General features: G+C 43.3%; 1 protein-coding gene and 1 long non-coding RNA gene across 2 annotated transcripts; one reads left to right on the forward strand and one right to left on the reverse strand.

The window, feature by feature from the left end:
* Window positions 1-119: 119 nt before the first annotated feature.
* LOC110525541 (E3 ubiquitin-protein ligase RNF10) lies at window positions 120-11,245 on the reverse strand. The gene is made up of 17 exons (XM_021605737.3): window positions 9,607-11,245; window positions 5,339-5,523; window positions 4,843-5,048; window positions 4,663-4,753; window positions 4,396-4,580; window positions 4,134-4,270; window positions 3,714-3,868; window positions 3,452-3,580; window positions 3,106-3,355; window positions 2,855-2,988; window positions 2,627-2,744; window positions 2,429-2,530; window positions 2,193-2,330; window positions 1,951-2,042; window positions 1,712-1,769; window positions 1,376-1,519; window positions 120-1,286 (listed from the first exon to the last, which is right to left on the reverse strand). The coding sequence occupies exons 1-17, from the start codon at window positions 9,758-9,760 to the stop codon at window positions 1,216-1,218; spliced, it is 2,349 nt and encodes a 782-aa protein (XP_021461412.3). The 5' UTR covers window positions 9,761-11,245; the 3' UTR covers window positions 120-1,215.
* On the forward strand, window positions 10,307-19,644 carry LOC110525542 (uncharacterized). Its single transcript, XR_002473769.3, has 6 exons — window positions 10,307-10,429; window positions 18,257-18,421; window positions 18,528-18,613; window positions 18,722-18,813; window positions 19,241-19,347; window positions 19,507-19,644. It is a non-coding gene; the product is annotated as an uncharacterized LOC110525542 (long non-coding RNA).
* The last annotated feature ends 4,165 nt before the right edge of the window (window positions 19,645-23,809 follow it).

Here is a 23,809-nt window from a genome sequence, read left to right on the forward strand (position 1 = left end):
TTCTTTCAACTCCCGATACATTTTTCAAAAATTAACCCATTCTTCCTAGTTACCTAGTACAATGGCGCATCAATACCATCTCATTGTTGCTGCAATACCAAAGATATCCAGACAATTAGTTTGCTTGAGCATAACCCTTTATTCATTCCAATGTCAGGCCAGTTAATGTAAGCCTATTTCATGTTTACTCATGTTTGCCCCCAAATAATCAAAAGGTAAATAAAATAGCCTTCTAAGTGTACATAGTGTCTTTAAATCCCACCTTTTCACTCATATAGCAAGCAATCAAAAGTATGCAAATCTCTAGCTTCACACAAACTATATTTGCAATACTGAATTGAAACCAGGGGGTAAAAAGACAATGTTACAAATTGGACCGCACACTAGTTCTTCAAAGTAAAATGAGGAAAAGGACAGCAAAATGCCTGTGGTAAAAGGGGAAAAACTGAACAAAGAGAAGAAAATTAATATGCATGGTCTAATAAGTCAAACAAGGTCTACAGCGCATTTCTCAGCCAGCCACACACACACACAACAGGTTTTCAAGCCTCTTTAATACAAGCTACACTGTATTCCTTGCATTCCCTCCAGACTGTTAAGAGAATCAGACTCATGCACAGAGGTTCTGCTATGTTCAGGCCATCTCAGCATGAAGCTCAAATATAACAACTTTCATTGGAAGGGATTTTGTTAGTTTAGTATAAAAATAAAGTGGCACACTAATTATACTCCCAACCAATGTTTCAGCAATGCTGGTTACTATACCCATTAAAATGTTTGGAAACAGTGTGCGCCTATTTTTTTAGTTTACGCTCAGTCTGCACCTCTAAAAGTGTTTGAGGTGTGCGTCAGCTTCTGCCTTTTAATAGTTAGTTAAGTAGACATTTGTTTGAAGACCAAATTCATGGCTGACAGTGTTCGGACTCAGGATTGAAAATCTGAAGGGTTCATTGGCTGACTGCTACCCCAAATATAAAATGCATCCCTTAAACTTATTCCATTTTAATCAACCTTAAGTAGATCCTACTACGGTAAACTGAGCCGTCTAACCCCAAAGTATGTCTGACAAAATCTTTGCACGCTCGCACTATCGTAAATCTCCATTGCTTATAATTCTAAAATAAAGCTGCATGGAAAAATGACAAGAGTGACAGCAGGAGATGGATCAAATAAAAAGTGTGAGGGTAAAGGGAGAAGTCTCAACTTCAGTGTAGTCTACTTTGTGTGAACCATGGAGGTGCTGAATAGAAGCTTCTGTTTCTTCTTCCTTTTCCCTCTCTTTTCCTCTGAAAGAGAGTGAGGAATGAGATGAGTATGCAGTCTAATGCCATAAATAAGTAATCACTCACAAGCAAAGACACAGTGAAAGACTGACCAGGGATGACCAACGGCTGGGTTGGAGCAGTTGGACCTTGGTGCTGCAGGAGTGCCTCCTCGAAGGCCTGGCTGAAAGAGTTCTGGAAGCTGGGAACTGGGACCCGGCTACTCTCTCCATCACTCTCTCCATCACTATCTGCCACTGGAGGAGCCAGCAGCATGTATGAGGGACCAGCACAGAAAAAGAGTAGTCAAACATAGTCCAACACTGCCCATTATTGACACTTCGCTGTCCAATATAGGTTTCAGCTGACAATACTTGTCTGGCCAACTGATTTGAGCAAGCACTAACAGACACAGGAGAAATGGAAGGCTTTAGATGTGTAGTTGTCACCTTTCTTTGAGGTGGTCCATGGCCCAGCATCTACCCTGGCTTTCCCATCTCTCAGCATCTTTTCAGGGGAGAATAAGGGATGATGAGCGAGAAAGTCAGAAAGTTATACAAATTGTCTGTTACTGGTATTCATTGTCAATATCCAAAGGCCGTGATACATCCTGACATCCAAGGTAATCAGTCCGTAATGAAAATAATACATTTAGGAGTGAGTAAATGAATGAGTTAGGCCAACAGACCTGAGCGAACGACATGCAGTTAGAGTCATCCTCCACACTGCCCACGCTGGGCACAGGGCTGTGTCCACTCAGACTGGGGAACATCAGCCCATCTGCAACAACAGGGAAATGGTGTTTTCAGTTCACAAGGCTCAGACATCCAAGGCACTGTTTGTAATGCGCTATATTTTGTCCAAAATATGAATTCCATGTCACAAAATCTCGAGTCGCTAAGACGGGACAGTTGAAAGAGCTGGTCTCACCAGAGACAGGGCTGCTGCTGAGGAATGAGGGAGGGGCTAACAGAAATTCAGGGTACACAGGTGGACTGCCATTGTGAAGTGGTGACCCAAATGCCGGGAACTGCTGAAAATTCTCCAGCCCAATATGCACCTCTGGATCTGAGAGAGAAGACCGTAAATTTAAGATACCCCATCTGACCACAGTTTTTAGTTACACATTTTACATTGAGAAACAACCTAAAGTAAAATGTACTCACATTTCCCCTGCTTCTTGTTCTCCTCCATCTCAATACGCCTCTCCCTACGCTTCTCATCCCTTGCTTTCTTTTGTCTAAGACGCTTTCTTTTCTCCAAGTCATCTGAGTCACATAAGAGTAACAGAGAAAGAAGACTTGGATATGAGGAGTAGTACTGTAACAACCCATGAATAGACTGTGTGTGTTAGGATATCTAACCTGCAAAGCTGTCCAGGGTCTCTTTGGACAGGGTGGGGGGCTGCATGGCCAGCTCACAGATGCTGAACTCACAGGTGAGCGGCAGGTGAGCCAGGTAGCGGTGTCGACGGCGAATCTCCTTTAGCCAAGAGAATGAAAACAATGAAATGAGCCAGAAGAAAAAAAAGTATTGAATAAATGTCATGAATAAACATACTTCAGCAGTATGTTACAGATCTAATCACTTACCTCTGTGATAGTCTGCCCCTCAATCTCCACCACAGTGGCAGTGATGGTGTGAGGGCTGGCCTCCAGGCTGCCGTACTCACGCAGCAGACAGCGCACGTTCACTGGGTGCAAAAACATCTGCTGGCAGTCCTCCGCTGAAGGGAGAACGAAAGGAGTAAGTGCAGAGACTGGACTTTTGATGACAATATAGATGACAAGGTAGGCATTGAGTGGAGAGACTGATGAAGACATTTTGCTAAAGGGTATCCTACCTTGGTAGAAGTAATAGGATGGGCCATGCTCTGAGGTTTGGGGGCGCATTGTTTCAGCCTGGCTGGGAGGGTTCTCCTCAGCAGGCTGGGGCTCTGGAGCTGCATCCCCAGAGGCCTCAGTGGACTCCTCCAGCACTCTCTCCAGGAGTCCTTCCGGGAGCTCTGGTTCCTCACCAGGCGCATCCTCTGGGTCCTCCTCTGGAACCTCTGCTACCTCATCATCAAATGCAGAGGAGTATTGCAGCACCGGCTGTAAAGAGTAAAAAACAGAATCTCTCAGACCCAATAACACAGGTGAATTTGGAGAGTAATGTTACATAAAGGGGTTTTAAATGGCAACACTTACCTTGGTACTGCTGAAGATTGTCACTACTTCCTCCTCAGGGGAGAGGGGGTCTGCCAGAGTGAGACTTGACAGTTCTAAGTTGTCCTTAGTACATGCCTTCTGGTGCTTCAGCAGAGCCTCCTCTCGCTCCTGGACCACAGCAGAGGAAAGAGGGGGTTAGTTCATGCTACCTAGGCCTATATGACTTGAACCAAGTTTGGGTAGCAATGCAGCAGACACTACCTGTGTTTTAAATGACAAGCTATTTGTTTGTCAGTGTTACCTGGAGACTGCACAAGGCGCTCTGGATGAAACAGGCTGTGGCATCCTCCTCCAGGGTGAGCTGAGCCTGCAAAACAAACTTCTCCTCAGCCACCAGGCCCAGTAACTGCTCTTGAGAGGCAAGCAGCAGCTTGGAGTACGGGCTCAGGTGGACATCTACAACACAGGGGTACAACAACTCACATATAGCATACCACAGACACAGTTATATGGTAAACATTTGGTCATCATCCAACCTTGCCTTCTTTGCACTAACACCTGTCTTTTCTTACTAGCACGGACTTTGCTGATGGCTACCTTAATGAGGAAAAATGTACTCACTATGACTGATGTGGTTGTCTCACCTAACTACCTTAAGATGGATGCACTAACTATAAGTCACTGGATATTCAGACCATCTGCTAAAATTAAAATCTCTCACCTCCAAAGCAAATAGGCCCCTCCACCTTCACCCACTGGGAGGTGGGCATGGCCACCAGAGCCCCCTTCTCCCTTCGCATTAGGCGCATGGTGATGAGGTCACCAACTGCATACTGCCTGGTCTCCATCGCAACCACACTGCAGTGCGATACGAGGGGATAGAGCATTTTACTAACCATTTTCAACCACAATATTTTATTTCCCTAAGGTAGCAATACAGAATTTTCTAATAAGGCTGTTTAACATCGCTCTCTCTCTCTAACCTTTTGAGGTCGTCAGAGTGTACAGACTCATAACAGATGGGGCACTTGGACCAGCTTTTGTCACTGAGAGACAGGTAGTGCAGCATGCATGGCCAGCAGAAGATGTGGCCACAGCGGGTGATATGGGCCGCTACAGGGGGGTAGAGGCAGATGGGGCAGGAGGGAACCTCATGACTGTAGATGCGCTGGAGGGAAATAATATTTACATTAAAAGTCTAATTAGATGTGGCGATTTCAAGCCAAAGAGGTCTGGTGTACGGAACTTACCACTTGCTGCACACAGTCCCAGTTCACAAGAGTGTCTGGGTCAGTGAAGTGAGCCTTGTAGTCCTGGTCATCAGTCACCACAAACTGGCAGCTAAGGCACAAAAAAACACCAATTAGTTAATAAATAGCAACCTAACAATTCATACTGTACAAAGTAGACTGAATTGATCAGGAGCTCACTTGGCCTGGAGGAAAAGCTCCTTGTTGAAGGGCTTATGCTTGTGGCCCCACTTGTTGTGGCGGCCCCAGCAGGAGTGTTTCTCTCCTCCTAGGCCACCATGGCCCCCACGAGGCTCAAACGTGAAGTTGAGCAAGTGGTTCAAACTGATCTTTTTGGGTCCAGCAAACTGAGCCGGGCTGAACTCGGCCCGGCGGCACTCTGCTACCTGGGGGAAGGGAGAAGAAAATTAGAGCCCAACTTTTCTGATTGACAGGTAGGAATAATACAATTCCAGTTAGATGTCCTACTGTATGTGGGTTGATGCTGCCTTGTTTCTACCGTTCAGTGACTCATAATTCTACCATTAATTTGTCAATAAGTGCAATTATACTGATATTAATTCAATGTGGAAAGATACAAATATAGGACCTAACTAAGCACTCTTTTTAATAGACTTCTGATGTTATTCCATATCCAAAAAAGGATAAATAACTGTCAAGTCTTGTGAACGCTCACCTCTTCACGTCTTCCTCCACCTGTAATGCCATACTGCCGGGCTTCACCTCTCTGGGTGGGCCTCTTGTCAAAATTCTTGCTTTTCTGTGAATTGGTGCGACGAGGGCCAGGGAAACTGTCACTCTTGGGAAGGGAGGGCTCTCGCTTGCGGCTGTAGCGCTTAGAGCTTCCATTACTCTTACCATCTGGGGAGAATGAAAGGGGAAAATTGCTTTTTTTGGTCCTCCAATAAATCGGTATCGAAAAGAAAAAAAAAATAGGTTGATCTCTAATACTGATAACTCGTGCTTGGGTGCCAAATGTGTAGGTGTCCCCATAATATTTGTACCCATAATCATTATTTTAGTGATCCATGGCCTCCTAAATACAATGCCCCCGATCCTGCTGATTTGAGCTGCTGAACCGTATTCATGCCGGTGGACCCTAAAGTGAATTTCCCACCAGACTGCATTATTTGCATTGCTTTATCTGCCTTTCGCACAATTTCCCTGAGGCACTCTGATGTAAAGTACAAAACAAATCAATCTAAGGAAGGGGTGAAGATTATGAAGATCTTGCTGATATTATTACTGTTGTATGAAATACCTACAGTGCCTTCAGAAAGTATTCATACCCCTTGACTTAAAACACATTTTGTGATGTTACAGCCTGAATTCAAAATGTATTAAATAGATGTTCTCACCCATCTACACATAATACCCCATAACGACAAATTGAAAACATTCTAAGAAATGTATGTAAATGTATTAAATGAAATGCATAAATATTTAATTTGCATAAGTATTTCATACCCCTGAGTCAATACATGTTAGAATCACCTTAGGCAGCGATTACAGCTGTGAGTCTTTCTGGATAAGTCTAAGAGCTTTGCACACCTGGATTGTACATTATTTGCCCTTTATTCTTTTCAATATTCTTCAAGCTTTATCAAATTGATTGTTGTTCATTGCAAGACAAACATTTAAGTCTTGCCAAAGATTCATGCAGATTCAAGTCAAAACTGTAACTCTGCCACTCAGGAACTTTCACTGTCTTCTTGGTAAGCAACTCCAGTGTAGATGTGGCCTCGTTTTTAAGGTTATTGTCCTGCCAAAAGGTGAACGTCTCCCAGTGTCTGGTGTAAAACAGACTGAACAAGTTTTTCCTCTAAGATTTAGCCCGTGCTTAGCTCCATTCTGTTTCTTTTTAATCCTCCCCAGTCCTTAATGATTACAAGCATACCCATAACATGATCCAGCCACAACTATGGTTGAACATATGGAGACTGGTACTTAGTAAATGTGTTGCATTTGCCCCAAACATAACACATTGTATTCAGGACAAAAAGTTCATTATTTTGCATTATTGGTTAGTAGCTTTACATTTTTTTGTAAAGCTACTAACCATAATTCCACTGACATTATGGGGTATTGTGTGTAGGCCGGTGACCCCCAAAAAATCTAAATTTAACCCACTTCAAATTCATGTTATAACCCAAAATGTGGAAAAAGGCAAGGGTGAAAACTTTCTGAAGGCAATGTATCTAAAAGACAACAATACTGAAAGGCCTATTGGTGAAAAATAAACAAAATCCTGACAGCCATCTCATTTTCAAAAAATCCTAGACAAAGCGAACATTGAGCAAACTGTGCAAGTTGATATTGAGAACCCACATGACTAGCACTGGGTGGGCTGCATGGACTTAAGCACAAGCCAGAGCAAGTCAACTCATAATTGCATACATTTAAAGTGATAGATCACTCTAAAATCAAAGTTGTCAGGAGTTGTTGGACATGTTGTGTAGCTCCTGTTAAAAACATATGCCTCAATCCCAAATGAATGGCAAAGGTAGACATCTACAATGCTAAAACTAGATGGCGTCCTCCACTGTCTAGGGCCTTCATAACTCCCTTTTACCCAATGCATAGACACCAACTACATTAGCGCCTAATGACAATAGGAGAGCCCCGAAGCTTGTTCCGAAAGTTAAAACGCGTCACTTGTGGTACGGTTATGGAAACATAAGTAACTTATCTTTCATATCAGCAAAAAATAATATTCTAAAAAAGGTTAAAATTACTACACACCTTTATAGGGTTAGGATTCCCACTCGGCCATATTTCGATGCTACTTTACAGAAAACAGACAGAAGACAGAGACATACCTGTGCCAATTAGCCATCTGCATGTCCGAACACCTGTGTGTAAACTGAAGATTGACCCTACAAACGTGTTGTCACAAAAAAAAAAAAAACTGTTGGCTGCAACTGTTATAAAACAGTGTACATTAAGTGTATATTTCAAATTATTTTGATGTGATCTAAAGCCCTCTACTTTCATGTTTCTAGAACCTTAATGCAATTGAGAATCAATTCACATGTCGATGGAGTATTTAGCTGTTTTGGCTACAAGAACAATTCACCTCTAAACAGAACATGTAAGGTCCTTGGACTAGAAGTTGTAATGTAAGGCTACTTTAGTCCATTATTGGGCAAGCTCCCTTTTAACTCCACCAGCCTCTGGTGTTAAGTAAGCACTCAGTGTATGCATGAAACAGACCCTTTGAATAACTAGATTCTCAACTGAACAATAGTTAACCTGTGGTTAGATATCAGCATTATTTATTGAATATACAGTACCAGTCAAAAGTTTAGACACACCTACTCTTTCAAGGGTTTCTTTATTTTTACCATTTTCTACATTGTAGAATAATAGCGAAGACATCAAAACTATGAAATAACACATATGGAATCATGTAGTAAACAAATAAAGTGTTAACCAAATCAAAATATATTTTAGATTTGAGATTCTAAGTAGCCACCCTTTGCCTTGATGACAAATGTGCACACACTTGCCATTCTCTCAACCAGCTTCAAGAGTTGGTCACCTGGAATGCTTTTCCTACAGTCAAAGTAGTTCCCACATATGCTGAGCACTTGTTGACTACTTTTCCTTCACTCTGCGGTCCAACTCATCCCAAACCATCTCAAATTGGGTTGAGATCGGGTGATTGTGGAGGTCAGGTCATATGACGCAGCACTCCATCTCGCTCCTTCAAAATAATTCAAATTTGGACTCATCAGACCAAATTACAGATTTCCACTGGTCTAATGTCCAATGCTCGTGTTTCGTGGCCCAAGCAAGTCTCTTATTATTGTGTCCTTTAGTAGTTTCTTTTCAGAAATTCGACCATGAAGGTCTGATTCACGCATTCTCCTCTGAACAGTTCATTTTTTATTGAACCTTAATTTATGATGTTGAGATGTGTCTGTTACTTGAACTCTGAGAAGCATTTATTTGGGCTGCAATCTGAGGTGCAGTTAATTGCCGATTACTGAGGCTGGTAACACTAATGAACTTATCCTTTCCTTTCCTGTGGTGGTCCTCATGAGAGCCAGTTTCATCGTAGCGCTTGATGGTTTTTGCAACTGCACTTGAAGAAACTTTCAAAGTTCTTGAAATTTTCAGGATGACTTAAATAATGGACTGTGGTTTCTCTTTGCTTATTTGAGCTGCTCTTGCTATAATATGGACTTGGTCTTTTACCAAATAGGGCCATCTTCTGTATACCAACCCTACCTTGTCACAACACAACAGATTGGCTCAAACACATTAAGGAAAGAAATTCCACAAATTAACTTTGAACATGGCACACCTGTTAATTGAAATGCATTCCAGGTGACTACCTCAAAGCTGGTTGAGAGAATGCCAAGCACGTGCAAAGCTGTCAAAGGCAAAGAGTGGCTACAATTTTTGCAGACTTTTTTGCCGACTCGGGCTCCCAAGTGGCACAACGGTCTAAGGCACTGCATCACAGTGCTAGAGGCATCACTATAGAGCCCGGATAAATCCCGGGCTGGATCACAACCGGTCGTGATCGGGAATCCCATAGGGTAGGCCACAATTTGCCCAGCGTCGTCCTGGTTTGGGTTTCTTTTGTTGGCAGTCATTGTAAATAAGAATTTGTTCTTAACTGACTTGCCTAGTTAAATAAAAGTTAAATAAAAAATAGACACCTTCAACGGGTGTTGTGCGTTCATAAATACCTCAGTTATTCTGTACTTTTGCAGACTCAGACGAGACTGGTCTGAAATCGGATAGCCAGAGCGAACGCACCCGTTCTGTCAAGGCACGTCATCTCCCATATCAAGTAAACAAACCATGCCCTACAGCTAGGCCAGCTTTAAAGCTAGCTACCTATTTAGCAAGCTAAGAGAACGTTGGATGGGTAGTTAAACCAGTCAGGAAAGATTAACTAGGATTTGGTTCGAATTATTAATTAATGTTCACCTGTTTTCGGTTTAGATTCGCCGGCTGCTGGGCCTGTAGAACTCGAACGGGGCGGAACCTTGTTGCTGTTTGGATTCTTCTCCATAGTTGTCTCCTTTCGGTGAGAGGTATTTAGGCCGAGCTCCAGGGAGAGAGCGACCGTGCGCTCTAGCATTAAATGGGGCAAAGGGAGAGGAGACCGGGTTGTTGCGACTGCGGGTCAGGCCCTGATTCATTTCTGTCAAACACAGAAACTCCATCACGGCGACATATTCACAACAAAACAAACCATAGAAAAATAGAGACAATTTGGGCGTCTCAGTAATGGAGGCGGTGTAGAAAGAGAAAACGAAGGCTCACACAGGGGAGCCAAGACCCCGTAAAGTTCTGCTTTTTAGCGTTCTGGGAAACACTTGGCCCCAACAAGGCGTCGACCGTTCTCCAAGGTCTGTCCAAACGGACACTTGTGCAGTTTTCCACCAAAAATATGATCGCATGGACGATCTCCTAATAATGGCAACAGGAACCATAAAGACCCAGATGAGATCGGCGTGGTTGTTCTTTTGTACGGGGAGGGATTATGGGAAATGTAGTAACAACCCAACATTTTTTTAACTCATCGATAGCTAATGTTAATTATTAACATAGCAGGTAGGAAAACTAACATGAAAGACTGAAACTGTGTTCGAATACTCATACTAACCGTACTATTTGACGTGAATTTAGTATATAGTGTGCTTATTGGTCATAGTATGGATATAGTTTGTATGCCAAAAGTTCCCGGATATCGTACTAAATACGCCAAAATATGAAGTATACACGCAGAGGACACTATTTCCGTAAGGTAATACGTAGTGCAATTCTTCAGGAAATGTGCGTTTTCAGATCTGAAGAAAATGGTAGAAAACATGCAGCGGAGCGGACACAAATTCATTGCTTTAACTACAAATGTTTCAAAATAAGTTACCTAGCACGTTATGTTGGCTGATAATTTGTTAGTTACACTGCCCTTACGAACCATATAGTAAGTATATCATTACAGCAGTATGTACCGGAATGTTAGCTAGCTGCTTATACATCAAACTTGACAGTATGTTAACTATAGGCTAACTAATTAATTACCCAACGTTTATTGACCTGATTATCCCCTTAATTTTTACCTTAGCTAAATGGTATAGTCGCGTGCGTTCTCAATTGACATTCGGGTTTAAAACTGTTATTTCAGAGCGCACTCGTCTGAGTACCAGCACAGAATAATGAGTTTACTCGTGCTCAACACCCGTAGAATATGACCGGTAAACGTCGGCCAAAAAGCATAATTAAATTGTTGCCAGCTGCACAGTTAGTCACCAACATTCTTGATAACATAAACACTGTCTAACCAGCTCTGCTAGGTCAGAGTTGTCCCATGTTTGTATGAAAGTAGCTAGCCAACGTTAGCTTGGGTGCTTAAGATCTCAGAGTAAGTGACGTCCCCGATTGAAATGTTATTAGCCCGCAACCTGCTAACTAGCTATCTATTTCACATCGGTTACATAAGGACAGAATGCTCAAATCAACCATACTCCTCTGACTGTGCTTCATGTGCGCTGGACAACGTAAAATGTCTTAACTAGTAATAATGTTATGCTAACTAGCTAGCAAAAGGTTGCATAGCAACAGCATCAACTTCCGGTAGACAGGCGAAGAGCTAGTATGCTCAACTGAAAGGATACTTGTTTGTTTACAGTATACTAAATTTAACTTATAGTATGTAGTATATACACATTAAGTATGTAGTATATACAGTTGAAGTCGGAGGTTTACATACACTTAGGTTGGAGTCATTAAAACTTGTTTTTCAACCACTCCACACATTTCTTGTGAACAAACTATAGTTTTGGCAAGTCGGTTAGGACATCTACTTTGTGCATGACACAATTTTTCATACAATTATTTACAGACATATTATTTCACTTACAATTCACTGTATCACAATTCCAGTGGGTCAGAAGTTTACATACACTAAGTTGACTGTGTCTTTAAACAGCTTAGAAAATTCCAGAAAATGATGCCGTGGCTTTAGAAACTTCTGATAGGCTAATTTACATCATTTGAGTCAATTGGAGGTGTACCTGTGGATGTATTTCAAGGCCTACCTTCAAACTCAGTGCCTCTTTGCTTGACATGATGGGAAAATCAAAAGAAATCAGCCAAGACTTGAGAAAACAAAATGTAGACCTCCACAAGTCTGGTTCATCCTGAGGAGCAATGAGAAAAACGTACTTTGGTGCGAAAGGTGCAAATCAATCCCAGAACAACAGCAAAGGACCTTGTGAAGCTGCTGGAGGAAACGGGTACAAAAGTAAAATGAGTTCTGTATCAACATAACCTGAAAGGCCGCTCAGCAAGGAAGAAGCGACTGCTTCAAAACCACCATAAAAAAAGCCAGACTATGGTTTGCAACTGCACATGGGGACAAATATAGTACTTTTTGGAGAAATGTCCTCTGGTCTAATGAAACAAAAATAGAACTGTTTGGCAATAATGACCTTTATTATGTTTGGAGGAAAAGGGGGAGGCTTGCAAGCCGAAGAACACCATCCCAACCGTGAAGCACGGGGGTGGCAGCATCATGTTGTGGGGGTGCTTTGCTGCAGGGGTGACTGGTGCACTTCACAAAATAGATGGCATCATGAGGCTGGAAAAGTATGTGGATATATTGAAGCAACATCTCAAGACATCAGTCAGGAAGTTAAAGCTTGGTCACAAATGGGTCATCCAAATGGACAATTACCTCAAGCATACTTCCAAAGTTATGGCAAAATGGCTTAATGACAACAAAGTCAAGGTTTTGGAGTGGCCATCACAAAGCCCTGACCTCATCCTATAGAAAATTTGTGGGCAGAACTGAAAAAGCGTGTGTGAGCAAGGAGGCCTACAAACCTGACTCAATTACACCAGCTCTGTCAGGAGGAATAGGCCAAAATGCACCCAATTTATGTAAACTTCTGACCCACTGGGAATGTGATGAAAGAAATAAAACAACATTTTTACTTGGATTAAATGTCAGGAATTGTGAAAAACTTAATTTAAATATATTTTTCTAATGTGTATGTAAACTTCCGACTTCAACTGTACCTACCTAGATGATATTAGCAACATACTTACTTTACCAGATCATCTTCTCCTTCAGCCAGTGGAGGTCTTTAATTTAATCGCTTATCATTTCTGACAACTATATGAACAAGGTGAAATATATTTAAATTCAGTGTCCGAATGCACTGCTCTATAAAAGCAATTTAGAACTAACTTGACGTTTTCTGTTGAAGATTCAAAGCCAGATTAACTCATTGCAGAATGTATCCGTAATCATGAATGAATAAGCATGTTTTATTTGACAAGAAGGCACCTAGTCCCACATCAATCACGTCAAACACCTGAACCAACAATTACATTGTTTTAATTATAGCAAAATAGTAAACAATGCATACATGTGCCTTTCATACATAATATATACACTTCTGAATTTAAGTCAACCTTAAACGTATTGATCAATGTCACAAACATGGGACATCAAAGTGCACCACAGGAACTATTATTACTGTCCGAGAGCACACAGATTCTTCTGCTTTTCCATATGAGGAAATAGATCAGCAGAAATAACACAATGTAAAACAGCATATTGTGATTTTGGTGGGTGAGTTACAAATGGAAAAACTGAATGCGTAAGGTACGTTTTATGTAAAATACTAGGTCACTCCAGCAGAATGAGAAACACATTTAACAGACTCAAAACAAGGAAGCCATGCCTTAACACAACTATATCAACACCTTTCTTGTCAATTTAACAGGTCTATGTAGCTGCTGTCAATTGTGAGCAGCACATTTACAACTGCATTCAGTCTGAACCTTAGAATAAGCAGGAAAGCATATCACAGGTGAAAAAAACGTAGCAAAAACAGTACACCACAACACTTAAATGTGCTACTGAGTCTAGATTAGAGGTCGACTGATTTTGATTTTTCAATTATTGGAGGACCAAAAAAAGCTGATACCGATTAATTGGCAGATTTGTATATATAAACTCAGCAAAAAATTAATCATCCCTTTTTCAGGACCCTGTCTTTCAAAGATAATTCGTAAAAATCCAAATAACTTCACAGATCTTCATTGAAAAGGGTTTAAACACTTTCCTGTCACGCCCTGATCTGTTTCACCTGTTCCTGTGATTGTCTCCACCCCCTCCAGGTGTCGCTTATTTTCCCTGTGTTTCCTGTCTCTGTGCCAGTTCGTCTTGCATGTTAGTCAAGTCAACCAGTGTGGTTTTCCCGTACTCCTTTTGGTATTCTCTTCGATAGTCTTCCCAGTTTTGACCCCTGTCTGACTCTGGACTATTTTCCTGCCTACCTAATCATCCTGCCTGCCGTGACCTTGATTCTGCCTGCCCTTCGGTACATTTTGGACTCTGAACTGGTTTTGACCTTTTGCCTGTAGACGACCATTCTCTTGCCTACCCTTTTTTGGATTAATAAACATTGTAAGACTCCAACCATCTGCCTCCTGTGTCTGCATCTGGGTCTCGCCTTGTGTCATGATAGTTTTCCATGCTTGTTCAATGAACCATAAACAATTAATGAACATGCACCTGTGGAACGGTCGTTAAGACAATAACAGCTTACAGATGATAGGAAATTGAGGTCACAGTTATGAAAATTTAGGACACTAAAGAGACCTTTCTACTGACTCTGAAAAACACCAAAAGAAAGATGCCCAGGGTCCCTGCTCATCTGCGTGAAAGTGCCTTAGGCATGCTGCAAGGAGGCATGAGGATTGCGGATGTGGCCAATAAATTGCAATGTCCGTACTGTGAGACGCCTAAGACAGCGCTACAGGGAGACAGGACGGACAGCTGATCGTCCTCGCAGTGGCAGACCACGTGTAACAACACCTTCACAGGATCGGTACATCTGAACATCACACCTGCGGGACAGGTACAGGATGGCAACAACTGTCTGAGTTACACCAGGAACGCACAATCCCTCCATCAGTGCTCAGACTGTCCACAATAGGCTGAGAGGCTGGACTGAGGGCTTGTAGGCCTGTTGTAAGACAAGTCCTCACCAGACATCACCGGCAACAATGTCGCCTATGGGCACAAACCCACTGTAGCTGGACCAGACAGGACTGGCAAGAAGTGCTCTTCACTGACGAGTCACGGTTTTGTCCCACCAGGGGTGATGGTTGGATTTGCGTTTATCGTCGAAGGAATGAGCGTTACACCGAGGCCTGTACTCTGCAGAGGGATCGATTTGGAGGTGGAGGGTCCGTCATGGTCTGGGGCGGTGTGTCACCATCGGACTGAGCTTGTGGTCATTACAGGCAGTCTCAATGCTGTGCGTTACAGGGAAGACATCCTCCTCCCTCATGTAGTACCCTTCCTGCAGACTCATCCTGACATGACCCTCCAGCATGACAATGCTCCCAGCCATACTGATCATTCTGTGTGTGATTTCCTGCAAGACAGGAATGTCAGTGTTCTGCCATGGCCAGCGAAGAGCCCGGATCTCAAACCCATTGAGCAAGTTTGGGACCTGTTGGATCGGGGGGTGAGGGCTAGGGCCATTCCCCCCAGAAATGTCTGGGAACTTGCAGGTGCCTTGGTGGAAATGTGGAGTAACATCTCACAGCAAGAACTGGCAAATTTGGTGCAGTCCATGAAGAGGAGATGTACTGCAGTACTTAAAGCAGCTGGTGGCCACACCAGATACTGACTGTTACTTTTGATTACATTATTCCATTTCTGTTAGTCACATGTCTGTGGAACTTGTTCAGTTTATGTCTCAGTTGTTGAATCTTATGTTCATACAAATATTTACACATGCTGAAAATAAACGCAGTTGACAGTGAAAGGACGTTTATATTTGTAATAATGACAATTTTTCAACAATACTGAATGAACAATGAACACTTATTTTAACTTAATATAATACATAAATATTATTTAGTCTCAAATAAATAATGAAACATGTTAAATTTGGTTTAAATAATGCAAATAAGAAAAAGTGCAATATGTGCCATGTAAAAAAGCTAATGTATCAAATCAAATGTATTTATATAGCCCTTCGTACATCAGCTGATATCTCAAAGTGCTGTACAGAAACCCAGCCTAAAATCCCAAACAGCAAGCAATACAGGTGTTGAAGCATGTTGGCTAGGAAAAACTCCCTAGAAAGGCCAACACCTAGGAAGAAACCTAGAGAGGAACCAGGCTATGAGGGGTATCCCAGTCCTCTTCTGGCTGTGCCGGGTGGAGATTATAACAGAACATGGCCAAGATGTTCAAATGTTCATAAATGACCAGCATGGTCAAATAATAGGTCTGGGACAGGTAGCATGTCCGGTGAACAGGTCAGGATTCCATAGCCGCTGGCAGAACAGTTGAAACTGGAGCAACAGCACGGCCAGGTGGACTGGGGACAGCAAGGAGTCATCATGCCAGGTAGTCCTGAGGCATGGTCCTAGGGCTCAGGTCCTCCAAGAGAGAGAACGAAAGAGAGAATTAGAGAGAGCATACTTAAATTCACACAGGACACCGGATAAGACAGGAGAAGTACTCCAGATATAACAAACTGACAATAGCCCCCCGACACATAAACTACTGCAGCATAAATACTGGAGGCTGAGACAGGAGGGGTCAGGAGACACTGTGGCCCCATCCGATGATAGCCCCGGACAGGGCCAAACAGGAAGGATATAGCCCCATCCGATGATAGCCCCGGACAGGGCCAAACAGGAAGGATATAACCCCACCCACTTTGCCAAAGCACAGCCCCCACAGCACTAGAGGGATATCTTCAACCACCAACTTACCATCCTGAGACAAGGCCGAGTATAGCCCACAAAGATCTCTGCCACGGCACAACCCAAGAGGGGGCGCCAACTCAGACAGGAAGATCACATCAGTGACGCACCCCTCCTAGGGACAGCATGAAAGAGCACCAGTAAGCCAGTGACTCAGTCCCTGTAATAGGGTTAGAGGCAGAGAATCCCAGTGGAAAGAGGGGAACCGGCCAGGCAGAGACAGCAAGGGCTCACCTTCACAGTCCTGGGCCAGACTACACTCAATCATATGATCCACTGAAGAGATGAGTCTTCAGTAAAGACTTAAAGGTTGAGACCGTTTAAGTTCCTTGCTCAGAACATGAGAACATATGAAAGCTAGTGGTTCAATATTCCCAGTTCTTCAATATTCCCAGTTAAGTTTTAGGTTGTAGTTATTATAGGAATTATGACGGTCAACTATTTCTCTCTACAACATTACTATTTCATATACCTTTGACTATTGGATGTTCTTATAGGCACTTTAGCATTGCCATTCTAATCTCGGGAGTTGATAGGCTTGAAGTCATAAACAGCGCTGTGCTTCAAGCATTGCTAAGAGCTGCTGGAAAACGCAGTAAAGTGCTGTTTGAATGAATGCTTACGAGCCTGCTGCTGCCTACCACCACTCAGTCAGACTGCTCTATCAAATATCAAATCAGACTTAATTATAATATAATAAACATACAGAAATACTAGCCTTTGGTCATTAATATGGTAAAATCCGGAAACCTATAATTTCGAAAACAAAACGTTTATTAATTCAGTGAAATACGGAACCGTTCCGTATTTTATCGAACGGGAGGCAACCCTAAGTCTAAATATTGCTGTTACATTGCACAAAATTCAATGTTATGTCATTGCGAAAGAAGTGGGTGGATCAACAGACGTTGGAATGTGGAAAGCGAATCAGCTAATTGGGCGGATTTGTTGACACCGTTTTGCGTGGCTGATTGCGTGGACAACTAGATAAGCCTAACCCATAGAGATAGATAGAGGACTCATCTTCATCAATTCAAGTGGCTTTATTGGCATGGGAAACATGTGTTACATTTGCCAGTAGCAAGTGAGGTAGATAATATACAAAAGCGAAATAAACAATAATAACGTTATTATAACGTCACAACATTAGCCATTATAACGTCTGTGACTGCATGGGCAGCGCCATTGAGGCTACAACCTATAGGAATCCCCACCCAGTTGACTACTACTTTAAAATGTCTGAAGCATGCTGGAAGCCCTCAATGGCGCTGCCCATGCAAAAACAGCCTTTTGGCCACTAGAGGCCTCTCTCATTCCATGGCTTAACTAGAGTTTCCTAAATGTAACCTCATTCTCCTAACCTGACACATTAATTCTCCTAACCTGCCACATTAGTTCTCCTAACCTGCTGCGTTAGTTCTCCTAAAGTGCCACATTAATTGAGTCCCACAGTATGAGTCATAATACCCATAAAACCTAGCGGTCAAACACAGAAATGGTTCCAATTGTTTTTCCACCATTCATTTTATCCATTGTGGATGTTAGAAACATTTTAAATTAGGGCTGTGTTTTGTTTTATAACCATGTTAATCACTCTCGGACAAGGTGACTTTTATCAATATATAACCCCCCCCAACTGCCCTTAACTAGGTGTCTTTGCTAGACACAGGGAGGGGGGAGAGGAAGAAAGTGAGAAAGAAAGGATGAGCGAGAGAGAGGTGGGAAGTAAGTGGAAGACAGAGAGAGAGATGGAGACAGAGAGAAAGACAGCAGTGCAAATTTACTTGGACTTGAGTATTTCAACAACTCTTCTCTTCCAATTTGTTAGGCAATAACATGTACCTACAGTGAATGGCCAGCCACACAGGAGGGTGATTTTCATGAAGGAAAGGGAGGCCTTTCTGACCGAGATGCAAGCTGGCCATTTCGGAGTGAAACGCATGTTTGCCAAAATCAACCTATGCTTCTGCCAATGATGTGGACATCTGGGCAAGTGAGAAACTTTTATCAATTATATTATATCTGAAATTATTATGATTTCAATTTATGTCATATCAGAGAGCACCTAATGTTTCAATTTGTCACTTTCATGCTTAAAGATCCGTCTAGCCTGCCAGAAGTTTGAGGGTGGCTGTGGCGCCGGAGTTGAAATGTATGAAAGTTGTTTCACAATGGCTCATGATCGGTAAATATCACAATAAAAATTTTGCCCTGATAAGTTGTTTTGTAATGGTTGCTTTATTTGACCACAGCAGAGTTCAATATTATAGAATCTGTCTATGCCACCTACAAGGTGATGATGGCCATCATCATCCTCCAGGTTTGGATGAACGAACCAACCAGACCCACAAGACCGCCATGGGAAGAGGTCAATAAAGATTCAAGGTAAATTCGGCCCGTTTTGCTATTTTGTTAAGTATTTATCAGTCATATTGCTTGGGGATAGAAGCTGTTCAAGAGCTTGTTGGTGTCAGACTTTATGTACTGGTACCTCTTGCCGTACAACAGCAGAGAAAGGTTTATGGCTTTGGTGGTTGAAGTCTTTGGCGATTTTCTGGGCCTTCTTTTCACACCGCCTGATATAGAGGTCCTGGATGGCAGGGAGCTCGGCCCCAGTGATGTACTGGGCTGTCCTCACAACACTCTGTAGCGCCATGTGATCGAGTGCAGTGCTATTATCATACCAAGCAGTGATGCAGCCAGTCAATATGCTCTCAATGGTACAGCTATATAACCTTTTCATGATTTGAAGGTAGTTATGTTGAGTTTATAAAAATGTACCTCTTCAATTTACCTCTCCAAATGACTTTAGGACCATTGACTGTCCGAGCCACCCAGGAGGTATTCCATCCACCAGAACCAGCGGGTTCGGGTCAGTCTAATTCTCTGTGCTCTGAGTCAGAGGGGGACCAGCTTCAGGTAGGCTATACCTTCAAAAACTGTTGAAAAGTACATATCTCCCATTTATGACACTGCACTAATCCATCATATCTTCTCAAGTAAAGAGTAACCTGTGTGTTTTCTTGTTTACGTTGCGATGTGTTCCCTTTAACTCTGCTCCTGTTCTCCGGGACCTAGGGGTTCTGCCTAACACCCAATTGTGGATCCACCCGAGTTCATCCATTACCAACCACCCTCCAAATTTTCATTACATCATCTACCGCTACTGTTATTGTCTTGTTGTTATTATCTGCTAATAAAGTTATTGCTTTATCATACTGGGCACATAATGTGAGATACACAGAAGAATTAAAACACTAGCACTGCAAACACTCAGAACAAAGCGGGCAGCAGTGCCTAGACTTTGCAGTATCTCTCTTCAAGTCCCCCTTCTGAGACTGACTGCCTGTTGAGAACAAGTGACAGTCAGAACCTCCCATCCACACAGCACCCACCTCCTCTCTATTCAACTCACCAGAATTCAGTATATGTTTGCCATGTGAGTGTACCACAACAAAAAATCTGTGAAAATAAATGAATGACACAACTGTACCCTAAAAAAGGTCAAAGTTTATATTTAAATCTTAAATATTGCCAGGCTGGTTTTCACAGCTGTTTCACAAGGTGTTCATTACTGTAATTTGTAAGGTATCCCTTGATGGTATTTATTAGTTCAACATGATTCATTGTTCTATCTTGGAACCTACAATAGATATATTCCACCACAAGGGTGTATTAATGAGCTATGCGAGAAAGAAAGAATGGAGCATAATAGAGGTCTACTAAAATATTATTTCCGTGCAACTTAAAATAAAAATGTCAGCCAGACAAGCCAGTAAATTAATCAAACATATTTGCATATGAATGGAGGGGAAAGTAGCTGACTGATCTGTAAGATAAGTAACAATGTGTCAAGCAGATTACACGTTTTCTTTGCAATATCAAATTTTATTAGTCACATGACCCGAACACAACCTTACAGTGAAATGCTTACTTTTCGAGCCCCTAACCAACAGTGCAGTTTCAAAAAAAAATATGGATAAGAAATTAAAGTAACAAGTAATTAAAGAGCAACAGTAAAATAACAATAGCGAGACTATATACAGGGGGGTACCGGTACAGAGTCAATGTGCGGGGGCACCGGTTATTTGAGGTAATATGAACATGTAGGTTGAGTTATTGAAGTGACTAACAACAGAGAGTAGCAGCGGTGTAAAAGAGGGTGAGAGGGAGAGGGGGGCAATGCAAATAGTCTGGGTAGCCATTTGATTAGTTGTTCAGGAGTCTTATGGCTTGGGGGGTGGAAGCTCTTGAACCTAGACTTGGCGCTCCGGTACCGCTTGCCGTGCGGTAGCAGAGAGAACAGTCTATAACTAGGGTGGCTGGAGTCTTTGACAATTTTTAGGGCCTTCCTCTGACACGCCTGGTATAGAGGTCCTTGATGGCAGGAAGCTTGGCCCCAGTGATGTACTGGGCCGTATGCTCTACCCTCTGTAGTGCCTTGCGGTCCAGGGCCCGAGCAGTTGCCATACCAGGCAGTGATGCAATCAGTCAGGATGGTGCAGCTGTAGATGGTGCAGCTGTAGAACCTTTTGAGGATCTGAGGACCCATGCCAAATCTTTTCAGTCTCCTGAGGAGGAATAGGTTTTGTCGTGCCCTCTTCACAACTGTCTTGGTGTGCTTGGACCATGTTAGTTTGTTGGTGATATGTACATCAAGGAACTTTAAGCACTCAACCTGCTCCACTGCATCCCCGTCGATGAGAATGGGGGTGTGCTCGGTCTTCTTTCCTCATCTCCTTTGTCTTGATCACGTTGATGGAGAGGTTGTTGTCTTGGCACCACACGGCCAGGTCTCTGACCTCCTCCCTATAGGCTGTCTTTTCGTGGTCAGTGAGCATGGCCTACCACTGTTGTGTCATCGGCAAACATGAATGACGGTGTTGGAGTCGTGCCTGGCCATGCAGTCATGAGTGAACAGGGAGTACAGGAGGGGACTGAGCACGCACCCCTGAGGGGCCCCTATGTTGAGGATCAGCGTGGCAGATAAGTTGTTACCTATCCTTACCACATGGGGGCGGCCCGTCAGGAAGTCCAGGATCCAGTTGCAGAGGGAGGTGTTTAGTCCCAGGGTCCTTAGCTTATTGATGAGCTTTGAGGGCACTATGGTGTTGAACGCTGAGCTGTAGTCAATGAATAGCATTCTCACATAGGTTTTCCTTTTGTCTAGGTGGGAAAGAGCAGTGTGGAGTACAATAGAGATTGCATAATCTGTGGATCTGTTGGGGCGGTATGCAAATTGGAGTGGATCTAGGGTTTCTGGGATAATGTTGTTGATGTGAGCCATGACCCGCCTTTCAAAGCACTTCATGGCTACAGACGTGAGTGCTACGGGTCGGTAGTCATTTAGGCAGGTTACCTTAGCGTTCTAGGGCACATGGTGGTCTGCTTAAAACATGTTGGTATTACAGACTCAGACAGAGGTCGAAAATGTCAGTGAAGACACTTTCCAGTTGGTCAGCGCATGCTCGCAGTACACGTCCTGGTAATCCATCTGGCCCTGCGGCCTTGTGAATGTTGACCTGTTTAAATGTCTTACTCACATTGGCTGTGGAGAGCATGATCACACAGTCTTCCGGAACAGCTGGTGCTCTCATGCAGGTTTCAGTGTTATTTGCCTCGAAGTGAACATAGAAGTAATTTAGCTCTTTTTGTAGGCTTGTGTCACCGGGCAGCTCGCGGCTGTGCTCCCCTTTGTAATCTTTAGTGGTTTGCAAGCCCTGCCACATCCGACGAGTGTCAGATCCGGTATAGTACGATTTGATCTTAATCCTGTATTGACGCTTTGCCTGTTCGTCGGAGGGCATTGCGGGATTTCTTATAAGCTTCCGGGTTAGAGTCCCGCTGTTTGAAATCGTCAGCTCTAACCTTTAGCACAGTGCGGATGTTGTCTGTAATCCATGGCTTCTGGTTGGGGTATGTACGTACGGTCAATGTGGGGACAACGTCATCGATGCACTTATTGATGAAGCCAGTGACTGATGTGGTGTACTCCTCAATGCCATCGGAGGAATCCCGGAACATATTCCAGTCTGTGCTAGCAAAACAGTCCTGTAGCTTAGCATCAGCTGCTTCTGACCACTTTTTTATTGCTCTAGTCACTGGTGCTTCCTGCTTAAATGTTTTCTTGTCAGCAGGAATCGGGAGGATATAATTATGGTCAGATTTGCCAAATGGAGGGTGCGGGAGAGCTTTGTATGCGTCTCTGTGTGTGGAGTAAAGGTGGTCCAGAGTTGTTTTTTTCTCTGGTTGCACATTTAACATACTGGTGGAAATTTGGTAAAATGGATTTAAGTTTCCCTGCATTATAGTCCCCAGGCTACTAGGAGCGTCACCTCTGGGTGAGCGTTTTCTTGTTTGCTTATGGCGGAATACAGCTCATTTAATGCTGTCTAGTGCCAGCCTCTGACTGTGGTGGTATGTAAACAGCTACGAAAAACACAGATGATACCTCTCTAGGTAGATAGTGTGGTCTACAGCTTATCATGAGATACTCTACCTCGATATAGCTCGATATCGTGCACCAGCTGTTATTTAGCTGTTATTTACAAAAATACATAGTCCGCCACCCCTTGTCTTACAAGACACAGCTGTTCTATCCTGCCGGTACAGCGTATAACCAGCCAGCTGTATGTTGATAGTGTCATCGTTCAGACACGACTCCGTGAAGCATAAGATTACAGTTTTGAATGTCCTGATGGTAGTTTAATCTTGCTCATAGGTCATCGATTTTATTCTCCAAAGATTGCACGTTTGCTAGCAGAATGGAAGGAAGTGAGGGTTTATTTGATCGCCTACGAATTTTCAGAAGGTTGCCCGCCCTCTGGAACTTTTTTTCTCCACCTCCTCTTCATGCAAATCACAAGGATCTGTGCCTGTTCCAGAGAAAGCAGTATATCATTCGTGTCGGGCTCGTCAGACTCGTTAAAGGCAAAAAAGGATTCTGCCAGTCCGTGGTGAGTAATCACAGTCCTGATGTTCAGAAGTGATTTCCAGTCATAAGAGATGGTAGCGGCAACATTATGTACAAAATAAGTTTAAAAAATAAGTGACAAGCCTCCCGGGTGGCGCAGTGGTTAAGGGCGCTGTACTGCAGCGCCAGCTGTGCCATCAGAGTCCCTGGGTTCGCGCCCAGGCTCTGTCGTAACCGGCCGCGACCGGGAGGTCCGTGGGGCGACGCACAATTGGCCTAGCGTCGTCCGGGTTAGGGAGGGATTGGTCGGTAGGGATCTCCTTGTCTCATCGCGTACCAGCGACTCCTGTGGCGGGCCGGGCGCAGTGCGCGCTAGCCAAGGTTGCCAGGTGCACGGTGTAGCCTCCGACACATTGGTGCGGCTGGCTTCCGGGTTGGATGCGCGCTGTGTTAAGAAGCAGTACGGCT

The sequence above is a fragment of the Oncorhynchus mykiss genome, chromosome 6 (genome assembly GCF_057628025.1).
Source record: "Oncorhynchus mykiss isolate SJ-2025 chromosome 6, ASM5762802v1, whole genome shotgun sequence".
NCBI lineage: Eukaryota > Metazoa > Chordata > Actinopteri > Salmoniformes > Salmonidae > Oncorhynchus > Oncorhynchus mykiss.